Here is a 27,873-nt window from a genome sequence, read left to right as displayed (position 1 = left end):
TAAAACCCCTTCCGCTAAGCTGACTTGCTCCTTGAGCATAATGACTGCCCTGCATAATTTGGAACAACAGAAGCCCCCCTCTCTGAAGCAATGGAGACGAGAATCTGGTATGTTAAGCAAAAAAGCTGCTTAAAGTGGAGAGCCATACAAGGTAATATATACATACCCTAAATATTTTATTTTAATTTAAAGCATATAAATCCATATTAATTCACTCATCTTTTGATGTGGGGCCAAACCTTGCTGACGAGAACGATTTTAATGATTGAGTCCTCTTTTGTGTTTTCTGCGTAAACCATACCCATCGCCCATCAGGTTTTCCTTCTCTAAAGTGGAGCCAGAACACACTGACACTTGGGAAGGAATGTAGCTGTTGGGGCCTCTGGGATTTTTACGATTTTTCCTACAGTTGTTTTACAGTTTTGCTCACACATACTTTGACAGCACTGTTTTTAAGTGACTGGCCTTTATTGAGTCTTTCCAAAGCATTCAACCAATTTTCGTATCTCATCGGTTCACATAATAATTAATTTACAGAGTTATAGTAACAGGTATAACAGGCTTAAACAGGTTTTAGAAGCAATACAACAGATTCTTTGTAAGCACTGATCTGTGGCGGCAGATGTTCTCAGGCAGATTTAACAGCCCCATTAGCTCCAAGCATTCATAGTGACCTGAACATCATTCATGGCGTTTACACAGAGAATTCCTTCAACTCTGGTGAGCTGTTCAAGTGAAGTCTGATTAAAAAGTCATCTATTTCTTCTTTCATTTCTTTCACAACATCTAGCACAGATATGAGTCCATGATCTGGTGAAAATGTTGGGAAGAGGAAGAGCTGTAAAGGGGTACACGAGGCAAGTGGGGGACATCCTGTGGAGGTTATCATCTGTCACAAGTTGCCTGGGCAAAAGTGAATGGGCATCAGGGATATGGATTGGGTTTTTGGAGCTCAGCACTTCTGAGAACTGACAAGTGAAAGTGTCCACATCCCGAGAACTAGAAGAGCATTTCAGAGGAGAGGAAAATAGAACTTACCTGGGACCTGACTATCTGTGTCCCATCATCCATTTCCTTCTCCTCCAAGTTCTCCCCCTGGGAAAGTACAGCATTCTGAGAAGGCATACTGGGGAGAAGAGAAAAGAAGCATTTTGTCAGTACAGGATATTAGAACTGAGTCTAAACCTTGGAGCTTTTGCTCTGAGTTGAGACAGTCAGGGAGAAGCCATTTAAGACATAAACTCAAAGGCTGGATGACTTAACTGTGACACTCTTGTTCTAGTGAGGAATTCAATGCAGGACTTACTGTGGCATATGGGAAGATCAAAAGAACTCAGCGGTTTTCAGCCTCAGCTACATGCTGGGGAAATTTTTAAAAGGTGACAGGGCTCAGACCCCACTCCCAGAGATTAATTGGTCTGGGGTGGGATCTGGGCAATATTATTTTAAATTCTAAAGTCTCCAGGGGATTCTAAGTGCGATGAGAACCACTGAGATGATACGATGCAGAGAACTTAGGTTGAGGCCATATTCTCACTCTTTATCCCCATGGGATAAATTCATCCCCATATTCAAACTCCAGAAATCTGCCTCTTTTCTACCCTACAAGATATCCTTTCAACATACAAAGGGGAGTTCGCCCTTCTCATTTTTCAGTACGTTCACCTTCTTTTTGAATATCTGGATCCAGTTCTTCACCAGGACTACTACACTTATTCACCGTTCTCAAGTTGTAAAGTCACCTAAGCTTTGTTCTTCTAGCACTAACATCAGGAGATGCCCCTGTACTTGCAGCTTCAAGATCCTGGTCAGTCACTGAAAGCTGACTATCCAGTGCCTTTCGGGGAACCATCACTCCCAGGTGGTAAAGGTGCCCCCATGTCTGACGAGAGCCTCAGGATCCAATGGAGATCCACAACAATGATTTGTTTCCAGGGGCAGCCACATTTAGGTTCTTGCCCTGTTCATCCAGAGTTGAGATTTGGGGGCTCTTGGAGGTGGCTATTTATCTTTTTTTCCCTACAGGCATCAATCCTCCATGTTCAGCCTTCACTGTGGTATTAAAGTCTGTCTCTAACAGGGATCTCACAAGATACAATGTCAGGTTGAGTACCTGTAAAGAGATGCACTAGCATTGGCAGAAGAAATCCAGCAGTTTCAGTCACCTGGGACCTACGCAGTCTCTAAAGAGACATACAAACTACTCACTCATAAATACAGGGGGAGCAGAGTTGTTCTGTTGTACACAGGGCTGCTACAGGCTGGAACAGACTACATGGCATTTAACAACAGTAACAGCAGGATATGGCATTCTTTAAAAGAATCGAAAGCATTTTTAGAATTTCTCAGATTCACATATGAAATAGATTGAATTGCGTCCCCCCAAAATATGTGTTGTAAATCCTAATCCCTATACTTGTGAATTTAGAGACCATCTCAAGAATAGATTTGACGCACCAAACAATAACGACTGAAGACCAGATGAGTTCTGGGATGACATCAAGAACATCATATATAAAGAAAGCAAGAGGTCATTAAAAAGACAAGAAAGAAAGAAAAGACCGAAAGGATGTCAGAAGAGACTCTGAAACTTGCTCTTGAACAAACAGTAGCTAAAGCGAATGGAAGAAATGAAGTAGAAGAGTTAAACAGAAGATTTCAAAGGGCTGCTCGAGGTTATAAGATAAACATACAAAAATCACTTGGATTTCTCTACATCAACAAAAAGAACATTGAAGAGGAAATCACCAAATCAATACCATTCACAGTAGCCCCCAAGAAGATAAAATACTTACGAATAAATCTTACCAAAGGTGTAAAAGACCTATACAAAGAAAACTACAAAGTACTACTGCAAGAAACTAAAAAGGACCTACTTAAGTGGAAAAAGATACCTTGCTCATGGATAGGAAGACTTAATATAGTGAAAATGTCTATTCTACCAAAAGCCATCTATACATACAATGCATTTCTGATCCAAATTCCAATGGCATTTTTTAATGTGATGGAAAAACAAATCACCAACTTCATATGGAAGGGAAAGAAGCCTCAGATAAGTAAAGCATTACTGAAAAAGAAGAAGAAAGTGGGAGGCCTCACTCTACCTGATTTTAGAACCTATTATACAGCTGCAGTAGTCAAAACAGCCTGGTACTGGTACAACAGGCACATAGACCAATGGAACAGAATTGAGAACCCAGATATAAATCCATCTACATATGAACAGCTGATATTTGACAAAGGCCCAGTGCCAATTAATTGGGGAAAAGATAGTCTTTTTAACAAATGGTGCTGGCATACCTGGATATGCATTTGCAAAAAAATGAAACAGGACCCATACCTCACACCATGCACAAAAACTAACTCCAAGTGGATCAAAGACCTAAACATAAAGACTAAAATGATTAAAGACCATGGAAGAAAAAATAGGGACAACGTTAGCAGCCCTAACGTAAGGCATAAACAGAATACAAAACATTACCAAAAATGACGAAGAGAAACCAGATAACTGGGAGCTCCTAAAAATCAAACACCTATGCTCATCTAAAGACTTCACCAAAAGAGTAAAAAGACCACCTACAGATTGGGAAAGAATTTTCAGCTATGACATCTCCGACCAGCACCTGATCTCTAAAATCTATATGATTCTGTTAAAACTCAACCACAAAAAGACAAACAACCCAATCAAAAAGTGGACAAAGGATATGAACACGCACTTCACTAAAGAAGATATTCAGGCAGCTAACAGATACATGAGAAAATGCTCTCCATCATTAGCCATTAGAGAAATGCAAATTAAAACTACGATGAGATTCCATCTCACTCCAACAAGGCTGGCATTAATCCAAAAAACACAAAATAATAAATGTTGGAGAGGCTGCAGAGAGATTGGAACTCTTATACACCGCTGGTGGGAATGTAAAATGGTACAACCACTTTGGAAATCTATCTGGCGTTTTCTTAAAAAGTTAGAAATAGAACTACCATACAACCCAGAAATCCCACTCCTCGGAATATACCCTAGAGAAATAAGAGCCTTCACACGAACAGGTATATGCACACCCATGTTTATTGCAGCTCTGTTTACAATAGCGAAAAGCTGGAAGTAACCAAGGTGTCCATCAATGGATGAATGGTTAAATAAATTGTGGTATATTCACGCAATGGAATACTACGCATCAATAAAGAACAGTGACGAATCTGTGAAACATTTCATAACATGGAGGAACCTGGAAGGCATTATGCTGAGTGAAATTAGTCAGAGGCAAAAGGACAAATATTGTATAAGACCACTATTATAAGATCTTGAGAAATAGTATAAACTGAGAAGAACACATACTTTTGTGGTTACAAGGAGGGGGGAGGGAGGGAGGGTGGGAGAGGGTTATTTACTGATTAGTTACTAGATAAGAACTACTTTAGGTGAGGGGAAGGACAATACTCAATACACGGAAGACCAGCTCAAATGGACTGGACCAAAAGCAAAGAAGTTCCTGGGATAAACTGAATGCTTCAAAGGTCAGTGGAGCAAGGGTTGGGGTTTGGGGACTATGGCTTAAGGGGACTTCTAAGTCAACTGGAAAAATAATTCTATTATGAAAACATTCTGCATCTCACTTTGAAATGTGGCGTCTGGGGTCTTAAATGCTAACAAGCGGCTATCTAAGATGCATCAATTGGTCTCAACCCACCTGGATCAAAGGAGAATGAAGAACATCAAGGTCACATGATAACTATGAGCCCAAGAGACAGAAAGGGCCACATGAACCAGAAACTTACATCATCCTGAGACCAGAAGAACTAGATGGTGCCCAGCCACAACTCATGACTGCCCTGACAGGAAGCACAACAGAGAACCCCTGAGGGAGCACGAGATCAATGGGATGCAGACCCCAAATTCTCATAAAAAGACCAGACTTAATGGTCTGACTGAGACTAGAGGAATCCCGGCGGTCATGGTCCCCAGACCTTCTGTTGGCCCAGGACAGGAACCATTCCCGAAGACAACTCATCAGACATGGGAGGGACTGGACAATGGGTTGGAGAAGAGTGAGCTACTTGTATCAGGTGGGCACTTGAGACTGTGTTGGCATCTCCTGTCTGGAGGGGAGATAGGAGGGTAGAGAGGGTTAGAAACTGGAAAAATTGTCACGAAAGGAGAGACTGGAAGGAGGGAGCGGGCTGATTCACTAGGGGGAGAGTATGTGGGAGTATGGAGTAAGGTATATATAAGCTTATATGTGACAGACTGGCTTGATTTGTAAACGTTCACTTAAAGCTCAATAAAAATGATTAAAAAAAAAAAAAAAAGATACCTGGACAAAGGGCTGCTCAAGAAGACAAAATAGAGTGTTATAATGAAATGTACAAAAACCTGGAGTTAGGAAACCAAAAGGGAAGAACATGCTTGGCATTTCTCAAGTTGAAAGAACTGAAAAAAAATTCAGCTTGCAATTTTGAAGGGTTCTATATAGGCAAAATATTGAACAATGAAGGAACCATCAAAAGAAGATGGAAGGAATACACAGAATCACTGTACCGAGAAGAATTAGTCAATGTTCAACTATTTCAGGAGGTAACATATGATCAAGAACTGATGGTACTGAAAGAAGTCCAAGCTGCACTTAAGATGCTGGTGAAAAACAAGGCTGCAGGAATTGATGGGACACCATTTGAGATGTTTCAACAAACACATGCAATGCTGAAGTGCTCACTCATCTATACCAAGAAATTTGGAAGACAGCTACTTGGTCAACCGACTGGTGGAGATTCATATTTGTGCCCGTTCCAAAGAAAGGCAATGCAACAGAATGTAGAAATTATCGAACAATATCATTAATATCACATGCAAGTAAAATTTTGCTGAAGAGAATTCAAAAACAGTTGCAGCAATACATCGACTGAGAATTTCCAAAAATTCAAGCTGGATTCCAAAGAGGACACAGAATGAGGGATATCATTGCTGATGTCAGATGGATCTTGGCTGAAAGCAGAGAATAGTTTATTTGTGCTTTATTGACTATGCAAAGGCATTTAACTGTGTGAATCATAACGTTATGGATAACACTGCAAAGAATGGGAATTCCAGAACACTTGATTGTGCTCACAAGGAACCTGTACATAGACCAAAAGGCAGTTGTTCAAACAAAACAAGGAGATACTGTGTGGCTTAAAATCAGGAAATGTATGCATCAGGGTTGTATCCTTTCACCATACTTACTCAATCTGTATGCTGGGCAAATAATTCGAGAACCTAAATTATACCAAGAAGAATGTGGCATGAGGATTGGAGGAAGACTCATTAACAACAAGTGACATGCAGGTGATACTACCTTGCTTGCTGAAAGTGAAGACGACTTGAAGCACTTACTGATGACGACCAAAGACTACAGCCTTCAGTGTAGATTACACCTCGACATAAAGAAAACAAAAATCCTCACAACTGGACCAATAAGCAACATTCTGATTAACAGAGAAAAGATTGAAGTTGTTAAGGGTTTCATTTTACCTGGATCTACAATCAACACTCATGGAAGCAACAGTCAAGAAATCAAATGATGTATTGCACTGGGCAAATATGCTGCAAAAGATCTCTTCAAAGTGATAAAAAGCAAAGATGTCACTGAGGACTAAGGCATGCCTGACCCAAGCCATGGTATTTTCAATTGCCTCATATGCATGCAAAAGGTAGACAATGAAATAGGAAGACTGAAGAACAATTGATGCCTTTGAATTATGATGTTGGCAAAGAATACTGAATATGCCAGAACGAACAAATCTGTCTTGGAAGAAGTACAGACAGAATGCTCCTTAGAAGCAGGGATGGTTAGACTTCATCTCATGTACTTTGGATGTTGTAAGAAGGAATCACTCCCTGAAGAAGGACATCTCCTTGAGGAAGATCCTCAAGGAGATAAACTCACACAGTAGCTGCAACAATGGGCTCAAACACGGCAACGATGGTGAGGCTGGCGCAGGACCGGGCAGTATTTTGTTCTATTGTATATAGGGTTGCTGTAAGTAGGAACCCACTCAGGGCACCTAACAATAACATACCTGTGCACATGAACCCATTAGGGAATAGTGTTTTCTTCTTTACGTTAATGAGGCCATACCAGTGTAGGGTGTGTCTTAACTATTCACTTTTGACCTATAAAAGGAGCAGATTAGGCACAGAAGCAAGAAGTACAGATGCGGGAAGACAGATGCCAGGACACAAGTAGATGACTAAGGAATCAAAGAACAGAAGCTGAAAAGAGACAAGGACCTTCCACCAGATCTGACAGAGAACACGTTCCTCTAGGGCAGGTGCCGTGAATTTAGACTTCTAGCCTCCTAGTGTTTTGTTCTGTTGTACATAGGGTTGCTGTGAGTAGGAAACGACTCGACAGCACATAACGACTAACAAAAACAGCCTCCTAAACCTTCAGAAAAAATTTTTTCTGTTTGTTAAAGACACTCATTTGTGGTATTTCTGTTATAGCAGCACTAGATAACAAAGAGAACACATAAACAAAGAAAAGAGATATATAGATACTTCCCAACTCTGCCTCAGTCCTTTCACGCCCTTTTCCAGAATAGAAAACACATGGTTCTTGCCTAGTGAAAAGCTTTCAGTAATTGTGGTAAGGAAAAAACAAGTGAACAACAACAAAAAAAAAAGAGTGAAATGTATTAGTTTGATAATAACCACAAAATAATGTATTCTTTTTCTGCTCATAAAAGTTGACCTGAAAAAACTCACAAAAGCTAGTGTTAACGGTGTAGAATGAACTTTTGTTTATCAAAGGATTTTAAGAAAAAAGTGAAAAGACAACCTACAGATTGGGAGAAAATTTCTGGGAACCATATATCCAATAAGGGTCTAATATCCAAAATATATTTAAAAAGAAACTTCTACAACTTAACAACCCAATAAAAAAATGGGCAAAGTCACACCAGAGTACAGTACACCAAAGAGGAAAGTCAAATGTTCAACAAGCACAAGAAAAGATGCTCAGCTTGATTAGCCATTAAACCCATACAACTCATCGCCGTCAAGTCAATTCCGACTCATAGCAACCCTACAGGACAGAGCAGAACTGTCCCATAGGGTTTCCAAGGCTGAAATCTTTATGGAAGCAGACTGTTACATCTTTCTTCCACGGAGCAGCTGGTGGGTTCGAACTGCACACCTTTTGGTTAGCAGCTAAGCACTTAACCACTGTACCACCAAGGTGCCTCATTAGCCATTAGAGAGATGCAAATCAAAACCAAGAGACACCACCTCACCCTCAGTAGAATGGCAATGATTAAAAAAAAAAGAAGAAAACAGTAGGTGTTAGCCAATTTGTGAAGAAACTGGAACCTTCATCCATTGCTGCTGGGAACGTAAAATGGTGCAGCCAATGTGGAAAAGTCTGGCGGTTCCTCAAAAAGTTAAACGTAGAATTGCAATATGACCCATCAATTCCCCTCCTAGGTATATAACCAGAAGAAGTGAAATCAGGAATACAAACAGAAACCTGTACACCAATGTTCTTGCAGTACTTTTCATAATAGCCAAAAGGTAGAAACAACCCAAGTGTCCATCAACAGATGAATGGATAAACAAAATGTGGGATATACACACGACGGAATACTACTCAGCCATAAAGAGAAATGAAGTCCTGATGCATGCCACAACATGGAAGACCCTTGAAACCATCATGCTGAGCGAAACGAGTCACAAAAGAACAAATACTATATGGTCTCACTTACACGGAATAAGCAAACACATAGAAACCAAAGACTATTAGCGGTTATCAGCGGTGGAACAGAGGGGAGAAAGGAGAGTTTCTGCTTAGGAGACACTGAGTTTATGTTAATATTGGTAGAATGATGTGGAAAAGAACAGCGAGAATAGTTGTACAACGTTAATGTAATTGATGGAATATAAGAATATCATGTAGAAGTTGTTGACGGTTGATGTATGTTTTGTTATATATATTTTCACCACAATTAAAAAAAAAAGAGTGCATATGGAAAGTTTAACCTTAAAAAAAGAATCCTATGACCTGCTTCCTGCTCTGTCAATCACATTTCGGTTTGCTTCAGATGCTCCCTCCACACTGTCCTGCTTTCAGGTCCTTAAATGTGCCACATGTGGTACCTCCCTCCCTCTTCCCCCATAACACCTACTCATCCTTCAGGTCTCACCTTAAATTAAGGAAGATTTTGACACCACAGACAACATGAGGTCCCTCATTCACTTTTTATCATTGTAATTATTTGTTCAGCCATCTATCTTATCCTTTAATATTGTATGGGTTCCATGAAGGCAGGAGCCTGATTTGTCTTGTTCACCCTTCTATTTTCAATGCTTGGCACATAGTAGGTTGTTGTTGCTAACTGCTGTTCAGTAGGCTCTGATTCATGGTGACCCTGACTCATAGAGACCCCATATACAAGTGAATGAAAAGTTGTCAGGTCCAGTGCCATCTTCATGATACTTGGTATGCTTGGATCCACTGCAGCAGCCACGGTGTATTGTGAGTGCCTTTCAGCCGAAGGGGTTCATCCTCCAGCATTGTATTGGATAATATTCTCTTGTGATCCATAGGGTTTTCACTGACTAATTTTCATAAGTACAGCATAGACCTTTCTTCCTAGTCTGTCTTAGTCTAGAAGCTCCACTGAAACCTGTCCACTGCGGGTAACCTTGCTAGTATTTGAAATACTGGTGGTATTGCTGTGATGCTGGTACAGCTTCCAGCATCATAGCAATACATAAGCTACCACAGTATGACAATCTGAACAGACGGGTAATGGACATAGTAGGTACTCAATAAATATGTGCTGAATAAAAACGTTCTGGTATTTGCTCTTGGATTTTAAATTTTTTTTAACTTTTTATTTTGAATGAATTGCATTTCACAGACTATATGTAAGAGAGATAAACATCTTTCATGTTTTTAGCTTTTATATGTTTTCTTTTTGAAATTGCCTTTTCACATCACTTGTCCATTTTTCTGCTGTATTGTCTTTTTCTTATTGCTTTGTATGAGTTCTTCATATCTAGGACAATAACCAGCAATTCCCTTGCACAGCATAAACACACAAATATATTCCCCATTATGTCATTTTTCTTTTATTTTTGCTATTTTTTTAAAGAGCTAATTTAAACATTTTCTGCATTGTAAATCTGTTTCTTCTTTATTGTTCCTAAGCACGTGTGTGTGTGTGTGTGTGTGTGAGAAAGAGAGAGAGAGAGGGAGAGAAAGGGAAAGAGTTTTGGTCTTTTTTTTATACAGGTTACACTATACACAACTTCTTTATACAAGTTACACACAAACACATGAGTGTACAGAACACAAGATTAAATAATATTTGAGTTCCCTTCAATTCCTCTTCCACTCTCACTTCCCACCCCATTGGTAGCTGTCAATTGACTGGTGTGTATCCATTCAGTCTCTTTTCTGTGCATTTATGGGCATATATAATGCAACTTTTAAATATACTTTAACATAACAGGGGCACAGCATATTATATATATTGTTCTGCAACATTTTTTATTCACTAAATGTCTTATTAGAGGTTTTTCCCTGTCTGTAAATACAGGTCTATCTTATTCAACTAAATGGCGGCATAGCAATCTACTTTATTACCACAATGTATTTACATATCCCTGGCACAATGGTTAAGCACTTGTCTGCTAACCAAAAAGTTAGTGGTTTGAACCATCAGCTACTCTGTGAGAGAAAAGACGTGTCAATCTGTTCCTGTAAAGATTTCAGCCTAGGAAACTCTATGAATATTTTGCCAATCTAATGGGTTGGAAGTTGTCTTAATTTGCCTTAATATGGTTAATTACGAAGTTGAGCATATTTTCTGTGTTTCTTCTACGAATTGCCTGTACGTATCTTTTGTCTGTTTTTCTACTTTGTTGTTATTAACAGAGGCTCTTTATAGATTATGGACATTAATCCTTTATTTCTTACAGATGCTGCAAACATTTTCAAGTCTCTCACTTATACTTAGCTTTATGATCTTTTCAAGTACATACATTTTACCTTTTGATATAATCAAATGTACCAATTTTTTCCAGAGAGATCTGTGCCCTGTTGGAGTAGTTTGATATGGCTAAAGCATCAAGTGAAAGACCTTCAGGGCATTGCTAAGGAACTAGGACATTATCCTAAGGGCATTAAGGAGCCATGTAAAAGTGTTCATCGATAGAGTGACTTTCAACTCATCATTTACTACCTATTGATCACCTACTAAGCGCCATGATCAAATCTGCCGTTTAGAAAGATTACTTTTTGCACTTTTCGGTATCTTTTGAATTGAAAGTAAGTTAAAAGGTATAGATCACCGCGTCAAAGGATATTATTAAGGGTGAGTTGCTCTGCAACATACTAAAATATGCTTTAAATGAAAATAACAATAGTACCATAAGTGCAGAAATTGTCGGCACAGTGCGGGGTTTGGGGGAAAAAAACCAGTCTGGAAACAAGGCAGAGTATATATACAAGTCTGCAAAATATAAAATCTCTTAAAAGGATTAGAAGATAAAGGTGAATACTTCTTACAATCTTGAGATTGGGGAAAAACTTTCCAAAAAGTGACATCATCCACACCATACACAAAACTAATTTCCTTTTTCTTTTCTCAGTTTCCACGAATTTTTTTTTTTTTGTGGTGGTAAATATATATACAACAAAATACTTGCCATTTCAACATTCTTCACGCGTACAGTTCAGTGGCATTATGTTCATCATGTTATTCAGCCATCACCCTTATCCATTCCCAAAATTCTCCATCGCCCATGGGTTTTTTAAAGCCGCAGAATCATTAGAAGAAACTAGACGGAAGTATGTTTATAACATTGGAATGGTGAAGGCCTTTCTAGGCGAGACACGAAATGCAGACCGGCACAGGCTGAGGGGAGCCGCTGGGGGACTTCGGGCCGAGCGCAGCGACACTCTCGGGGCCGAGCGCAGCGACATTCCCGCGGCCGGCCACCCCGGGCCGCCCACCCTAGGCCCGCCCGGCCCCGGAAGAAGCCTCCGCCGGGCGTCCCCTCAGCCGGTGCCCTGCGTCTCCGCGCGGGCTCCGCACTCACCAGTCTCCTCAGACAAAGGGCGCTCGGGAGGCTCCGCCCCCTGATGCCGTCGTCGCCGCCTGTCCCGACCGCGGCTTGAGAGGGTGACCAGCGCCCTGAGGCCTGAGCCAATGACGGCCCCTGGGGCTGGATCAGCCTCGGGCGCCACGCCGGCTCTGACAAAACCTCCCCGTGATGGCGACCGCGCCGTGCTGGCTTCGGGTCCCGCATACGCATGCGCCGGGGGGCGTCTGGGCCTGCTGCCACCCGCGTCGCCTGGGCTGGCTCTTCACAAGGGCCGCGCTAACCGGGGGGCCCGGCCTCCACCCCCAGCCTTCAGAGAGTTAAACGTTCGATGTGGACCGCGAAGGGCGGCCCGCGGACCCATTCGTAACCTCTGCCAATCACAAACGTTGGACTTCAAGTTCCCACGTTGGTGTAGTACTGTCTCCAAGGCGACGACACAGGCCATCGCTCTCCTCTTACCCAGATTTTATATTGACAAAAGTTAAAATATAGCAGTAATCATCACAATAATAATTGAGTGCAATGTTTTAAAAATACAGGTTTACTGTTAAGAAGAACAGAATTCTTTTTGTGGGGATAACATTTTGCTAAACTGGGGTTCAAAATTAGTGCTCTCTATCATTTATTTTTTCTTATCATCAAAATGGAAACCATGGTGGCCTAGTGGTTAAGTGCTCCGGCTGCTAACCGAAAGGTCAGCAGTTGGAATCCACCAGGGGCTCTCTGGAAACTCTATGGGGCAGTTCTACTCTGTCCTATAGGGTCGCTATGAGTCGGAATCAACTCGAGGGCAATGGGTTTAGTTTTGGTTTATCATCAAAATTGATTCCAAAGTTCATCTGTTAATGATAGTCTGTGATGCGATTTTGCATATTTCATCTCCGAAAACATCTTTTCAAACAGATTGTTGTTGTTAGTTGCAGCGGAGTAGGCTCTGACTGATGGTAACCTTACGTATAACATGACTAAGTGTGCCCGTCCTAGCCCACCATCTTCGTGATTGTTGGTAGGCTCCAGTCCATTGTTGCAGCCACTATTCACTTTAAGTGCCTTCCGACCTAGGGAGCCTTATCTTGCAGCACTACCCAGACAACTGGTGGCAGAGCTTCCAGCATCACAGCAATACACAAGGCACCACAGTAGGACAAACTGACAGGCAGGTGGTGAAGAGACACATTGCTCTCCCAGAAAGCAAGGTAGATGAGAGATGGAAGTGTTCTGAAGCTGGGTGTATCCTTGGGATGTGTCAACGGTCTGGTTCCTACTTGTACTGCCTCACCTCCAACTACTCCCCGGTTCATACCAATTCCACCTCTTTTAAACTTGAAAATACACAGCTATGTGAGTTCCAAAAGTGTGCGGTTTCCTTCACTGAATTTTCTCTCTTTTTCCCCTCATCACCCCCAGTCTCCTGGTAAAGTTTTCTTTCTCCAGGAAGCCTTCCTTTGACCACCGCCCCACCACCACCCAGGGGACAGTGAAGCTCTCCTCCTTTGCTTCCATTACATCGTTCACATCCCCTCTGTCAAACAGTAACCACAATGCACTGCCATTTTGTCCCCAGTGGTTTCCTCAGCAGAGTTAGAGCCTCTCCAGGACCTGGCCTCTGGTTTCCTATTTCTCCAAAAGCAGGCTTAGTTCCTATACACTGTCGTGTATTTGCTGAACGTCTGATGAATGGAAGGCAGCCACCACTGGAAGCCAACAGATGACAAATACTCAACGCAGGTGCAACCGGGAAAGCCTCTGGGCATTCTAACTGCGGAGACCACCTGAGCTGGGTTAGGGCTCCTCCCAGTGCCCTCTGGGCTTCTGTGCTGCGCCCCCCCTCTCACGACACTTTTGCGTGTCATGGTGTGTTTGTCTGAAGTCAGAGCGACGGCCCTGTTCCCTGGGGACAATTTCCAACACATGCTAAGTCTTCATGTCTGCAATAATGCATGAACAACTGATTGAATAATCACAAGCCTGAGCCGGTGACCAAGGTCGGAGCCCGCTGAGAGTGTCCCCAGGGATGTCTGCGGGGTCGTGGCTCCGGAGCACTGCCCTGAGAGGGTGCGAGGTGGGCTAGTCCGCAGCCACGAGAGCCAGGGCCCGTGGTGGGGGGGATTTCCTCGAGGCGACCGTCCGGACTACAGCAGTGACCTGAGGCCCTGCGGCTGTCGGAACTACGGCGGCCGGAAGAGCCGACGACACGGAGACCCCGCCGCGGCGCCCTCTCGCCGTTTCCTGCGGGGCCCGGAAGTGTCCCAACCGCCGCGCTCGCCGCGGGCCTGGGTCGTTAACGCGCTGCCCGCCGAGGAGGCGGCTGGCGCCGGGAGCCTTTTCCCGGCGGCTGAGCTCGCTAGCTGGCGCCATCCCCCCCGTGCGGCCTCCTGCCCTCCGACTGAGAATCCAGGCGGCTCCCCGGGGCCTGGAGGAGCCTCAGCTGAGGGCCGGGGAGGGGCTCTGGGCTTCGCGCGCTCGCTGAGCCCCTGCTGAGAGGTGTCCTCAGGAGCGCTGAGACTGCTGCGGAGCCTGCCCCAGACAGGGGTCGACCCCCGCCTCTCTGTGTGGGGGGCTCAGAGGGCTGCGGGGGCCCCGGCGCCAGACGATCCAGGACCGAGGGAGGCCACGTTAGTGTAGGCAGCAGGTTCAGACAAGAGGGTCTTCAGTTGCTGTATTCACAGCCTTTTAGCCTCAGTTTTTGTCCATTGTCATTAAACACACCAGCCTTCCTAGCTCAGTCGCTCACGTGCAGCCTCAGAGTGGATAAACATCTTCGTGACCTCACTTCTACTTGTGTCGGACCCTTTAAAATGCATTTTATGTTGAACTTTAATTTTGGTTAGAGGCGTTGATGTCTGACTCTCAGAAGGAAATGCATCCTTGGCAGTTTTTCTCTTGAAGAACAATTTCATAAAGTTCGTGTCGCCCTGTTTGGGAAATCTGATTCCTTAAGTTAGCATTTAAGTGTACTACCATCTCTTGAGCTTGTTGGTGATGCTTTCTCTTTTTAATAGAGTAATGTCATCATTGTTTTCCAGGGCTGGTTGAAACAAATTATTTCAGGCTGCAAAAAGGCTCAGAAGAAAGTTAAAGGCTTAAGGCCTTACTTAGAGGGTTGGAGGCTCTTTGACATCAAGCATGTGAATAGGTTTCACACTCCAAAAACACTGGGCATTCCCACTGTGCAATAACAAGCTTCTTTCTTACACCTGCAGACCTTCCTGGGGTGAGGGTCAGGAGGCCTCTGCTGGGATCCTGGAAGGGCCTCAACAGTGCCTACAGAACCCAAGCCCTGCTTGGTGTGAGTTGGTCCCTGGAGCCTGAACAATGACTGCAGCTCAAAGAAGTGCTTCTGCCCTGGTCCCTGCGGCTGGGCACAGCCCAGAGGTGGGGAAGGCTGGTTTTGGGGGCCAAGCATGCCGTTTGCAGGGCAGCAGCCTTCTTGGCCCAGAGATCTTCCGCCAGCGCTTTCGACAGTTCTGTTATGAGGAGACACGGGGGCCACGGGAGGCCCTGAATCAGCTGAGAGACCTTTGTCACCAGTGGCTGCAGCCCGAGATCCACACCAAGGTGCAGATTCTGGAGCTGCTGGTGCTAGAGCAGTTCCTGGGCATCCTGCCTGAGGAGCTGCAGGCTTGGGTGAGGGAACGGCAGCCTGAGAGTGGGGAGGAGGCCGTGACTGTGCTGGAGGACCTGGAGAGGGAGCTGGATGACCCAGGGCAGCAGGTAGGTGGAAGGGTGGGTGTGGGTGCCGCTTTCGATGGCAGCAGGGAGGCAGGTCCTACATCCAAGTGCAGGGAGGGTTGGCATTTGTTAAATGAGTGAATGAATGAAATCCCATTGTAGGGTAGTTGTTAATTCCTGATATTGTATTGTTGACCTGAAGGTGGCACCACCTGCAGCAATTGAAAATAGTTTATTTTTCATCATATATATTGGAGTCCAAATTGCTATAGAAAGGCAGTTTGAAATGTACCAAAGTGTGGACTGTATGGGAATTAAATTATGAATATGAGGATTGCCTACATGAACTTGATAGCAGTTTTCTGTGGCCTTTCTGAAGATTTTAGCTCCCTTTCTATAGGGGCCTTTTGATAACTTCATCTAATTGTCTCCAGGTCAAAGCCTTTGTAGCCACAAAAGAAGAGATCCAGGAGGAGGTGGCCCTTCTGACAACAGCACAGGAATCCACTACTGTCTGGCTAACTGCCATGGATGGTCACCTCAGGGCTGAATCACCAACACCCCACTTCCAGCAAGAAAGAGGTGAGTGAAATTCCTTTGGGCTGGGTAAAGGCAGATTCTCTTGGCTAGCATCATGATATTCTTTCTCGAGGGTATCAAGGCTTTCCTCTTCTCCTTGGTCTTGGAGAAACCACCACCTACCTAATACTCCAGATAAAGGCTTTTAACATTATGACTTGTTTGTGCTCCTCATATGCAGATTATCATGTGTTTCTTAGACCTCACTTGACCAACCATTTCCTCTGTTTAGGTGGCTTCAGGATTATCTGCCTTCCTTTAGGCTCTTTCTCAGTAGCTGAATAACTGATGCTAAAATTATCTTGCTGAGCCATAACTCTTCAACTCTTTAAACTTCCTCATTGGCTCTATCACTTCTCAAGTGAGATTTTCTTTTCCCCCTTTGAAGGTGGTTTTCTTCCTCTTCTCCTCTGTTTTAACCACCCTTGTTTCTGTACGTCTTCATTTTTCTTTTCTTTTATTCAGTAGTTTCTATATGTCAAATTTACTTGAAACTTCCCTTAAAACCATCTTATTTTCCTGGTTCAGGATCCTTTTTAGAAGCTTGCTTTTCCAGAAAGCCCATTCTAGGTAAAACAACAACCCTTCATAAATAGGTCCTTTCCCAGAAGCCTACGTACATTTTAAAAGAACATATGTCTTTTTGTTTGGTGAAATTAATGAGGATCTTGTTACCTTAGGGCTGTGGAATAATTTCCAAAAACTTTAAAAAATGATTTTTATAAAAATTTTTATTTTTTTAATTTTTGAAAATTTTCAAGTTATACTTAAGTGTTTTTATATTAAATCTTATTTTAAAAAATAAATAAATATGTAGTATGTATCATTGCATTGGCGATTCAGTGGTAGAATTCTTGCCTTCCAAGTAGCAAGACCTGGGTTTCCTGGCCAGATGAAGTTGGACTAGGAAGAAAAGGTCTGGTGATGTACTTCTGAAAAAAATCAGCCAATGAAAACCCTGTGTATAAAACAGTCTGATCTGCAACCGATTGTGGGGATGGCTTAGGACCAGGCAGCGTTTCATTCCATTGTGCATGGGGTCGCCATGAGTCACAGGCATGTCCAAAGTACGTAAGACGAAGTCTTGCGATCCTCCATTCCAAGGAGCATTCTGGCTGTACTTTATCCAAGACATATTTGTTCGTTCTTCTGGCAGTCCATGGCGTATTTCATAATAAGGGAGACCAAAGAAGGTTTCAGTTCTTCTTTGGTCTTCCTTATTCATTGTCCAGCTTTTGCATGCATATGAGGCATTTGAAAATACCATGGCTTGGGTCAGGCACACCTTAGTCCTCAAGGTGACATCTGTGTTTTTAACACTTTTAAAGAGGTCTTTTGCAGCAGATTTGCCCAGGGCAGTGCGTTGTGTGATTTCTTGACTGCTGCATCTGTGAATGTTGATTGTGGATCCAAGTAGAATGAAATCCTTGACAACTTCAATCTTTTCTCCATTTATCATGATGTTGCTTATTGACCCAGTTGTGAAGATTTTGGTTTTCTTTATGTTAAGGTGTAATCCATACTGGAGGCTATAGTCTCTGATCTTCTTCAGTAAGTACTTCAAGTCCTCTTAGTTTCAGCAAGCAAGGTTGTATCATCTGCATATTGAAGGTTGTTAATGTCTTCCTCCAATCCTGATGCCACGTTCTTCTTCATATAGTCCAGCTTCTTGGATTATTTGCTCAGCATACTAATTGAATGAGTATGGTGAAAGCATACAGTGCTGACACACACCTTTCCTGATTTTAAGCCACACAGTATCCCCTCGTTCTGTTTGAATGACTGCCTCTTGGTCTATGTACAGGTTCGTCATGAGCACAATTAAATGTTCTGGAATTCCCGTTCTTTGTAGTGTTGTCCATAATTTGTTATGATCCACACAATCGAATGTCTTTGCATGGTCTATAAAACACGGGTGAACATCTTTATGGTATTCTATGCTTTCAGCCAAGATCCATCTGACATCAGCTGTGTGATATCCCTCATTTCCATGTCCTCTTCTGAATCCGGCTTGAATTTCTGGCAGTTCCCTGTCAATGTACTGCTGTAACCGTTTTTTAATTATATTCAGCATAATTTTACTTGTTCCTGATATTAATAATATTGTTCGATAATTTCCACATTCTGTTTTTGATTACCTTTCTTTGGAATGGGCACAAATACAGATCTCTTCCAGCCAGTTGGAAACCCTGGTGGTGTAGTGGTTAAGTGCTATGGCTGCTAACCAAAAGGTTGGCAGTTCGACCACCAAGGTGCCCATCAATGGATGAATGAATAAACAAATTCTGATATATTTACACAATGGAATACTACTCAACAATAAAGAACAATAATGAATCCGTGAAACATCTCATAAAATGGGGGAATCTGGAAGGCATTATGCTGAGTGAAATTAGTCAGTTGCAAAAGGACAAATACTTTATGAGACCACTATTATAAGAACTCAAGAAAAGGTTCAAACACAGAAGAAAACATTCTTTGATGGTTATGAGGGTGGGGAGGGAGGGAGGGGGTATTCACTAGTAGACAAGAATTATTTTAGGTGAAGGGAAGGACAGCATAATACAGGGGAAGTTACCACAACTGACCTAATCCAGAAGCTAAAAAGTTTCATGAATACAACCAAACTCTTTGAGGGACAGAGTAGCAGGGGCAGGGGTCTGGGGACCATGGTTTCAGGGGACATCTAAGTCAGTTGCCATAACAAAGTGTATTGAGAAAACTTTCTTCATTCCACTTTGTTGAGTGGCGTCTAGGGTCTTAAAAGCTAGCAAGCGGCCATCTAAGATGCATCAATTGGTCTCAACCCACCTAGAGCAAAGGAGAATGAAGAACACCAAAGACACAAGGCAAATACGAGCCCAAGAGACAGAAAGGGCCACATGAAAACCAGAGACTCCATCAGCCTGAGACCAGAAGAACTAGATGGTACCCAGCTACCACCACCGACTGCCGTTACAGGCAAAACACATCAGAAAATCCTAGATGGAGCAGGAGTAAAGTGGGATGCAGACCACAAATTCTAGTAAAAAGGCCAGACTTAATGTCTGACTGAGACTGGAAGGAGCCCAGAGGTCATGGCCCCCGGACTCTCAGCCCAAAACTAAATCCATTCTGGAAGCTAACTCTTCAGATAAGGATTAGACTGGACTATAAGACAAAATGATACTGGTAAGGAGTGAGCTGCTTGGCTCAGGTAGACATGAGACTATGTGGGCAGCTTCCATCTGAAGGTGAGATAGGAAGGCAGAGGGAGACAAGAGTTGGTTGAATGGACATGGGAAAAACAGGGTGGAGAGGAGTGTGCTGTCACATTGTAGGGAGAGAAACCAGGGTCACATAATAGTATGTGTATAAGTTTTTGTACGAGAAACTGACTTGAATTGTAAACTTTTTCTTAAAGCACAATAAAAAAAAAAAGGAACAACAACAACAAAAAAAAGGTCAGCAGTTCGAATCCACCAGGTGCTCCTTGGAAACTTTATGGGGCAGTTCTACTCTGTCCTGTAGGGTTGCTATGAGTCAGAATTGACTCAACAGCAGCGGGTTTGGTTTTTTGGTTTTCTAGCCGATAGGCCATGTAGTTGTCTTCCAGATTTCTTGGCATAGATGAGTGAGCTTTTCCAGCATTGTATCTGTTTGTTGAAACATCTCAATTTGTCTTCTGTCAATTCCTGGAGCCTTGTTTTTTGCCAATGCCCTCAGTATGGCTTGGACATCTTCCTTTAATATCATTGGTTCTTGACCATATGCTACCTCCTGAAATGATTGAACACTTGACTGATTCTTTGTGGTGCGCTGGCTCCTTCCATCTTCTGTTTTTAAAAATTTTATTGTGGTTTAAATCAAACTTTACAGATCAAGTTAGTTTCTCATTCAAAAGTTTATGCACATACTGTTTTGTGATATCAGTTGCAATCTCCACAACATGATTGCACTCTCCCCCTTTCCATTCCGAATACCCTGGGCCCATTTGTCCAGTTCTTGTCCCTTCCTGCCTTCTGGTCTTACTTTTGGGCAGGAATTGCCCGTTGGCTCTCATATATTTGGTTGAACTAAGAACCATGTTCCTTATGTGTGTTATTGTTTGTTTTATAGGCAAGTCTAATCTTTGAGAAGTGAACTTTGGGAGCGGTATCAGTTCTGAGTTAGAAAGGTGTCCAGAGTCCATGTCGTTTTAATGCTTTTTGTGTCATTCAATATTTTGCTCATGGAATCCTTCAGCATTGCAACTTAAGGCTTGAATTTTTTTCTTCAATTTTCAGCTTGAGAAATGCTGAGCGTGTTCTTCTCTTTTGGTTTTCTAAATCTAGGTCTTTGCACATTTCACCATAATACTTTGTCTTCTCAAGCCGCTCTTTGAAATCTTTTGTTCAACTCTAGTACTTTATCATTTTTCCCTTCACTTAAGCTAGTCTACATTCAAGAGCAAGTTTCAGAGTCTCTTCTGACATCCATTTTGGTCCTTTTTCTTTTTAATGACCTCTTGCTTTCTTCACATATGATGTCCTTGATGTCACCCCACAACTCATCTGGTCTTTGGCCGTTATTGTTCAGTGTCTCAAATTTATCCTTGAGGTGATCTCCAAGTTCAGGTGGGATATACTCAGGGTCAAACTTCGGCTCTCGTGGACTGGTTTTAATTTTCTTCAGCTTGTACTTAAACTTGCATATGAACAATTGATGGTCTGTTCCACAGTCAGCCCCTGGCCTTCTGCCTGATGATATTGAGCTTTTCCATCATCTCTTTCCATAGATGTAGTCGATTTGATTCCTGTGTGTTCCATCTGGTGAGGTCCACATGTATAGCCGCCGTTTATGTTGTTGAAAAAAGGCATTTCCATTGAATAGGTTGTTGGTCTTTGAAAGTTCTGTCATGCCATCTCCGGTGTCGTTTCTGTCACCAAGGCACTATTTTCCAACTACTGATCCTTTTTCGTTTCCAACTTTTGTATTTCAATCATCAGTAATTATCAAAGCATCCTGATTACGTGTTTGATTGATTTCAGATTGGAGAAGTTGGTAAAAATCTTCAGTTTCTTCATCTTTGGCATCAGTGGTTGGTGCATAAATTTGAATAATAGTCATATTAACTGGCCTTCCTTGTAGGCGTATGGATTTTATCCTATCACAGACAGCGTCGTACTTCAGAATAGATCTCGAAATGTTCTTTTTGCCAATGGATGAGACGCCATTCCTCTTCAATTTATCATTCTCAGCATAGTAGACCATGTGATTGTCTGATTCAAAATGGCTAATACCAGTCCGTTTCAGCTCACTAATGCCTAGGATAATGATCTTCAAGTGTTCCATTTCATTTTTAGCAACTTCCAATTTTCCTAGATTCATCCTTCATACATTCCATCTTCCAGTTATTAGTGGAAGTTTGCAGCTGTTTCTTTTTATTTTAAGTCATGCCACATCAGCAAATGAAGGTCCCGAAAGCTTGAGTCCATCCATTAAGGTCGACTCTGCGTTGAAGAAGCAGCTCTTCCTCAGTTGTGTTTTGAGTGCCTTCCAACCTGAGGGGCTAATATTCTGTCAGTATATTAGACAATGTTCTGCTGCAATTCATAACGTTTGCACTGGCCAGTTTTTCAGAAGTAGACCTCCTGGTCCTTCTTCCCAGTCTGTCTAAGTCTGGAAGCTCCGCTGCAAGCTGTCCACTAGGTAGACCCTGTTGGCAGTTGAAATGCTGGTGGCATAGCTTCCAGCATCACAGCAATGTAGCACAGTACGACAAACTGACCGAGGAGTGGTGGCTCTAAAGATTAATAATCTTTTATTCAAATAATTGGCATTGTGTTTGTAACCCCTAGGTTAGTACATGCCTATTGTACTCTCTTTGGTTAAGCAAAAGATCTCTTTTACTGCTATATCTCACATTGTCCCTGTGTTTTTCACCTACTGCCTGCCTTTCCCTACTCCCACTGTTGTCCTCCCAGCCCCTCCCTGTACCTTGGCCTCCCTGGTCTCTGTCTCTTCCCAGGACATACCTCATCCTCACTCGTATTTCTGCCCATTTCCTCACTCCTTCTTTGTTCATAAAGAGTCACAGAACTGCAAGGGCTCTAGAGAAATTATTTGGTTTTAGCTCCTGTCTATTGGACAGGTTGGTACCACACTCTGTGTAGCAGTTGTCTGTCTCTTCAGCTCTTAAAGATCCCAGTGTTGGATGCCAACCTCAGGCATGCTGTGTCCCCTTTTGGGTTAAAAGTTCCTTCCCATGGCTAATCAGAATCATTACTGCTGCTTTTTTAGGTTTAATCTGACTTGAAAAATGGCAGATTATCATTTTCTACAAAAAAAGTCCTTCACTTTTTACTGTCTCCGTTATTAGTTGATTCTTTCCGTTAATTGGAATGAATGTATTTTTTAAATCCTTCTACTTAGCATTTTGACTTTTTTGTTTGCCCTGCCTTTCCAATTTTAGTGTTCCTAATTTTAGGCTTTCTAAAATATATTTGTGTTCTATACATACATTTTGGTATGGACAAAGGTTTATTTCTGTGGTTTTTTCAATTTTTTTCTTATATATTTATAAGGTGCTCTGGCTTTAATCAATGTAGTTTATTGTTGCCCTTTTCATCCAACCAGGAGAACCTTTTTTGGATATTAGATAGCTTTCTTGGGTCCTTTCCTTTTTATCTGGTTTACCTAAATCCCTTAATACTGTTGAAACTTTCCCAATTCTTGAAGTTTATTTTTCTAAGTTTTTAACTTCTCTTTTCCTTGTGATTTTGAATTCAGCCTTTTGCCAGGGGTCACTTTGTTAGTTGGCTTTACCTTTTCTGCCTGAACTTCTCTGTCCTTCCTGTTCTCATTGTTCTGCTTTATAATGACTTTCTTTCATAGAATTATTAACTAGTCCATGTGTCCTGAAAATGTTTATTAAGTGCCTGATATTTTCAAGGCAATGTAGGAAATAGATGAATTTGCTACCACCCAGCAATTTCACTCCTGGTTATATACCCAAAAGAATTGAAAGCAGGACTAAAACAGATACTTGTACACTAATGTCCATTGCAGGATTATTCAGAATAGCCAGAAAGTAGAAATAACCCAAGTGCCCATCACCAGATGAGTGGATATATGCAATGGAATATTATTCAGCCATAGAAAGAAATGAAGTTCTGATACATGGTGCGACGTAGATGAACTTTGGAAACACTACGCTGAGTGAAATAAGTTAGTTACAAAAGGATATGTAATCCCACTTATATGAAATATCTAGAGCAGACAAATGCATAGAGACCAAAGTAGATTATTTGTGGTTACCAGGGGGTGTGGGATGGTAGAATGGAGAGTTATTGCTTAATAAGCACTGAGTTTGCATTTGAGGTGATGAAAACTTTTGGAAATAGATAGTGGTAATGGTTGCACAACACGGTAAGTGTAATTAATGTCACTGAATTGTACACTTAAAAATGGTTAAAATGTCAAAATTTTAAGTTCTATTTTTCTTACCACAATAAAATAAAAAAGGTGAATTGGCTACAGACATACAATGATTCAAGTCTGTAAGGGGATATGTGCCCAAGGAACAAAGTAGAAAGAGAAGGAGCTACAACCTCAATTAAGGACATTAAAGAGTGGAGAGATGGTTTCCATACCTGACCGTTTCTGAGATATGTGGAGCCAACATTTGAATCACTCCTTACTTCTGGCAGTTTCCTCTATCTACAGAATATAATATATACGTGCTTTGTTTATTATTTTAGATGGTGTCACTAAGACTAAGAAGATGGCTTTGCCTGCTAAGCAGGAAGTTTCTGCAGAAGTAAAACAACACGAGGAAGACTTTGGTAGCCTTAATATGAAATTTTCTCAAGTTTCCGAAGCCAGGGAACACTGTAAGGGCAGGGTGAAAAGACAGCAGAAAGATGATGATATGGGACAAAGAAAACAGAATGGTGATGAACATGGGGAAAATATCAGTTTGAACTCAGGCCTTATTGCCACACAGAGAATGTACGCTGGGGAGAAGATTCGTGAAGGCGATGATTGTGAGAAATCCTTCAGTCAGACGAGTTCAGACCTGACTAAAAATCAGAGAATCCACACTGGTGCAAAACCCTATGAATGTGATCAGTGTGGGAAAGCCTTTAATTACAGCTCCCACCTCATACTACACCAGAGAATCCACACTGGGGAGAAACCGTATGAATGTGATAAATGTGGAAAATCCTTTAGTCAGAGTTCAAACCTTATTCTACACCAGAGAATCCACACTGGGGAGAAACCATATGAATGTGTTAAGTGTGGAAAATCCTTTAGTCAGAGCTCAAACCTCATTCTACACCAGAGAATCCACACTGGGGAGAAACCATATGAATGTGATAAGTGTGGAAAATCCTTTAGTCAGAGCTCAAGCCTCATTCAACATCAGAGAATCCACACTGGGGAGAAGCCCTATCCATGTAATCAGTGCAGTAAGAGTTTCAGTCGAAGTTCAAATCGTATTCTGCATCAGAGAGTCCATACTGAGGAGAAACCGTACAAATGTGATGAGTGCAGAAAGGCCTTCAAGCAGAAATCAGCTCTTGTCCTACATCAGAGAATCCACACTGGAGAGAAACCCTACGAATGTGAACAGTGTGGGAGAGCCTTCAGTCAGAGCACAAACCTTATTAAACATCAGAGAAGCCACTGTGGAGAAAAGGGCCTGCCATTGTTATGACTTAGAAAGTCTTTAATTCAAACCTGAATCTTTGTCATCAATGGAGGAAAATTAATGTAATCAGTATAGTTTAAAATGTTATTTAGCACAGATTTTTGTCATTTGAATTATCTGCTGGCTAGAAACATGAGTATATCAAATGAAAATTTATTTAACATTTACTGTATACTTCCTCTGTTTTGGGCACTCTGCAAGGTACTGGAGATAAAATGAATAAAACGGTACCTTCTCAAGCATTTTGTAGTTTAAACTGGTGCAGTCTTATCCTGGAAGCAAGGTCACTGTCATAATCTAAGACAGTTTGGCAATTCTACACTTTAATCTAGATCTTCTTACCTCAAGCCATCTGTTTTAGGATGTACTCCCATTATTCATTCCCATTGGTCTTGCATAATGGCATTCCCTTAGTGTTTTTCCTTTTGGTAATTATCTTGCTTCTCCATTAAGAGTGAATAACTGAGGATCCCTGTAGCAATCACAAAATAGGTGGATTTTTTGTGTTGCCTTTAAACTTTATCACTGTCACTGTTTCATATTTTACCGTGGTATGTACCTCTGTTTATTCACCTACTCTCCTGCTGATGGGCATTTGGGTTGTTACAGGATTTTGCTATTGTAAAAAGTGCTGCTATGCACATCCTTCACGTGTCTCCTATTCTAAGGGAATCATAGCAATATTAAGTCAAAAAATCAAGGCTTAAATGATTATATGCAATATGATACACTTTTTAGGAAATAAAATACAAAATATACTTTTTCGGATTACAAGTAGGTGTAATAGAACTATGTGAAAATGAGATCAGAGAGCTACTGCAAGACACATTATAATCAAACTCTGGAAAACCAAAGGATAAATAGTGAATATTGAAAGCAGCACAAGAAATGCAAAGTATAACATACAAGGGGTCTTCAATAAGATTAAGTGCCAATTTCTCTTCAGAAACTGCAGGCAAACAGGCAATGGGATGGCATACTTAAAGTGCTGAAAAAAAAGAACTGTCAACCAATAATACTATATCTAACAACACTGTCATTCAAGAATGAGGATGAAACTAAGATATTTCCAGATAAACAAAAGCTGAGGGAATTTGTTACTACTAGACTAGCCCGACAAGAAATGCTAAAGGGAGTCCTCCAGAAGGAAAAATAAGGACACTTGAAGTTGTACATAAAGGGGGAAAAAGAGTCCACATTAAAGATAATTTCTTGACAAGTATAAGGACGGACTTAAGGTATTTTTGTTTGGCAAATAAAGCTGGTGTTTCTATCGTGCTTTATAAAGATAAAAGCATTGATGGTAAGTTACAGGGCACTTTAGATATAAAAATTGGTGATAGTAACAACAAATGGGAGGGGTTGGAGGATTGGTTATAGGTATGGAGCTTTTGTATGTTATTGAAATTAAGTTGGTTCTTATCAATATTAAGCAGTTACAAATGTAAGATGTAATCTCCATGATAGCCACAACATAGTAAAATAAAAATTATGCACAGAAGGAAAGGAGATTAGAAACAAAATAGTTCAGTACCAAAAAAAGAGAAAGAAAAGAAAAACCCAATAAAAATTTTTTTAAAAAAAGAGAAACCAACTCTTACAAAAGAAGACAGCACTGGAGGAAAAGTGGGACAGAGTAGGTATAAGAGACAAAAAATGAATAACCAAATGGCAGAAGTAAGCCCTCCTTTATCAATAATTACTGTGAATACAAATTGATTAAACACTCCAATCAAAAGGCAGTAGCTGAGTGGATTAAAAAAACACGACTCAACTATATGCTGTCTACAGGATCCACCTTAGGAACAAAAAAAAGACAAATAGGTTGAAAGTGAAAGGATGGAAAAAATATTCCATGCAAACAGTGAATCAAAAGACAGCAGTTGAGGCAATTTTAATATCAAACAAAATAGACTTTAAAATTATTATAAAAGACCAGGTGCTCCTTGGAAAAGACCAAGAAGGACACTAATAATAAAAGGATCAATTCATCGAGAAGATATAACAATAAATATTTATGCATATAACCTTAAAGCCCCAAAGTACATAAAGGAAACACAGAATTGAAGGGAGAAATAAGCAGGTCTACAATAATAGTTGGAGACTAATACACCACCTTTGATAATGGATAGAACAACTGTGTGACCAATGAAATACCACAGGAGCATGGAAATGTCACTTCTGAGATTAGGTTATAAAAGGTTGTAGGTTCCATCATGGGTTCTCTTTATTGGATCACTACTGTAGAGGAAACCAGCTGCCGTATCATGAGGGCCCTCATTCAGCCTCTGGAAAGACATGATGAAGAACGGGAGACTTTAGCTAACAACATGGCAACAATGCCGTGAAAGAGCTTGGAAGGTCCTTCCCTGTTGAGTATTCAGATGTCTGCAACCATGACCAACAGCTTGACTGCAACCTTGTGAGAGACCATAAACAAGAACCATCCAGCTAAGATACCCAGAATTTTGACCCACAGAAACTGTAAGCTAATAAATGTTGTTTTAAGCTGTCAAGTTTTGTGGTAATTTATTACACAGCAGTAGATAACCAGAACAGATTATGGTACCTGAAAGTGCGCTGCTGCCATAAAATGTGGGAGTGGCTTTGGAACTGGCAGTTCCTCACAATAGAATTCCAGTTAATAAATATAAAAAAAAAAAAAAAAACCCGCTGCTGTTGAGTCGATTCCGGCTCATAGCGACCCAACAAATACAGGAGAGGGAAAAAATAGAAAAGTTTCCATTAGGCAAACACCATATTAGTAATTGTTGCAGGTAAGAGCCACCGATGGATGCTAAAATTAGTGGACAAAAGTTCGAGGAAAAACAGAATTTGCATAGTTTCAAAGTATCTCCCC

At 41.5% G+C, this 27,873-nt stretch overlaps 2 protein-coding genes across 6 annotated transcripts in view; one reads left to right on the top strand and one right to left on the bottom strand.

Annotated features, from left to right (window-relative positions):
- Positions 1 to 12,276, bottom strand: part of LOC100662871 (small ribosomal subunit protein uS17m) — a 46,785-nt gene extending 34,509 nt beyond the window's left edge. Inside the window, exons 1-2 of one of the 5 annotated variants that reach the window (XM_023555973.2) lie at positions 12,083 to 12,276; positions 1,039 to 1,126 (exon numbers count right to left, since the gene is read on the bottom strand). Coding sequence is in view for 3 of the 5 variants with exons in the window: in XM_003416623.4 (XP_003416671.2) it covers positions 1,039 to 1,126; positions 11,690 to 11,700 (99 nt within the window). In the remaining 2 variants the exon portion in view is untranslated. Of the gene's footprint in view, positions 1 to 1,038; positions 1,127 to 11,689; positions 12,011 to 12,082 lie in introns of those variants that run through there. The other 4 variants (XM_010596287.3, XM_064296052.1, XM_003416623.4 and 1 more) reach the window with 4 other exon arrangements.
- Positions 12,277 to 14,356: 2,080 nt separating this feature from the next.
- LOC111752450 (zinc finger protein 397-like) lies at positions 14,357 to 27,657 on the top strand. The gene is made up of 3 exons (XM_023555972.2): positions 14,357 to 15,802; positions 16,195 to 16,342; positions 24,061 to 27,657. The coding sequence occupies exons 1-3, from the start codon at positions 15,404 to 15,406 to the stop codon at positions 25,017 to 25,019; spliced, it is 1,506 nt and encodes a 501-aa protein (XP_023411740.1). The 5' UTR covers positions 14,357 to 15,403; the 3' UTR covers positions 25,020 to 27,657.
- The last annotated feature ends 216 nt before the right edge of the window (positions 27,658 to 27,873 follow it).

This window comes from Loxodonta africana, chromosome 12, assembly GCF_030014295.1.
Source record: "Loxodonta africana isolate mLoxAfr1 chromosome 12, mLoxAfr1.hap2, whole genome shotgun sequence".
NCBI classification, from domain to species: domain Eukaryota; kingdom Metazoa; phylum Chordata; class Mammalia; order Proboscidea; family Elephantidae; genus Loxodonta; species Loxodonta africana.
This window is presented reverse-complemented; position numbering and strand designations above follow the sequence as displayed.

Bases quoted from the DNA above. Each gene is read 5' to 3' on its own strand.
- LOC111752450 (XM_023555972.2), top strand. From the start codon at position 15,404: ATGACTGCAGCTCAAAGAAGTGCTTCTGCCCTGGTCCCTGCGGCTGGG. The intron at 15,803-16,194 runs GTAGGTGGAAGG...AATTGTCTCCAG, and splicing joins TGGATGACCCAGGGCAGCAG to GTCAAAGCCTTTGTAGCCAC. The intron at 16,343-24,060 runs GTGAGTGAAATT...TTATTATTTTAG, and splicing joins CCACTTCCAGCAAGAAAGAG to ATGGTGTCACTAAGACTAAG.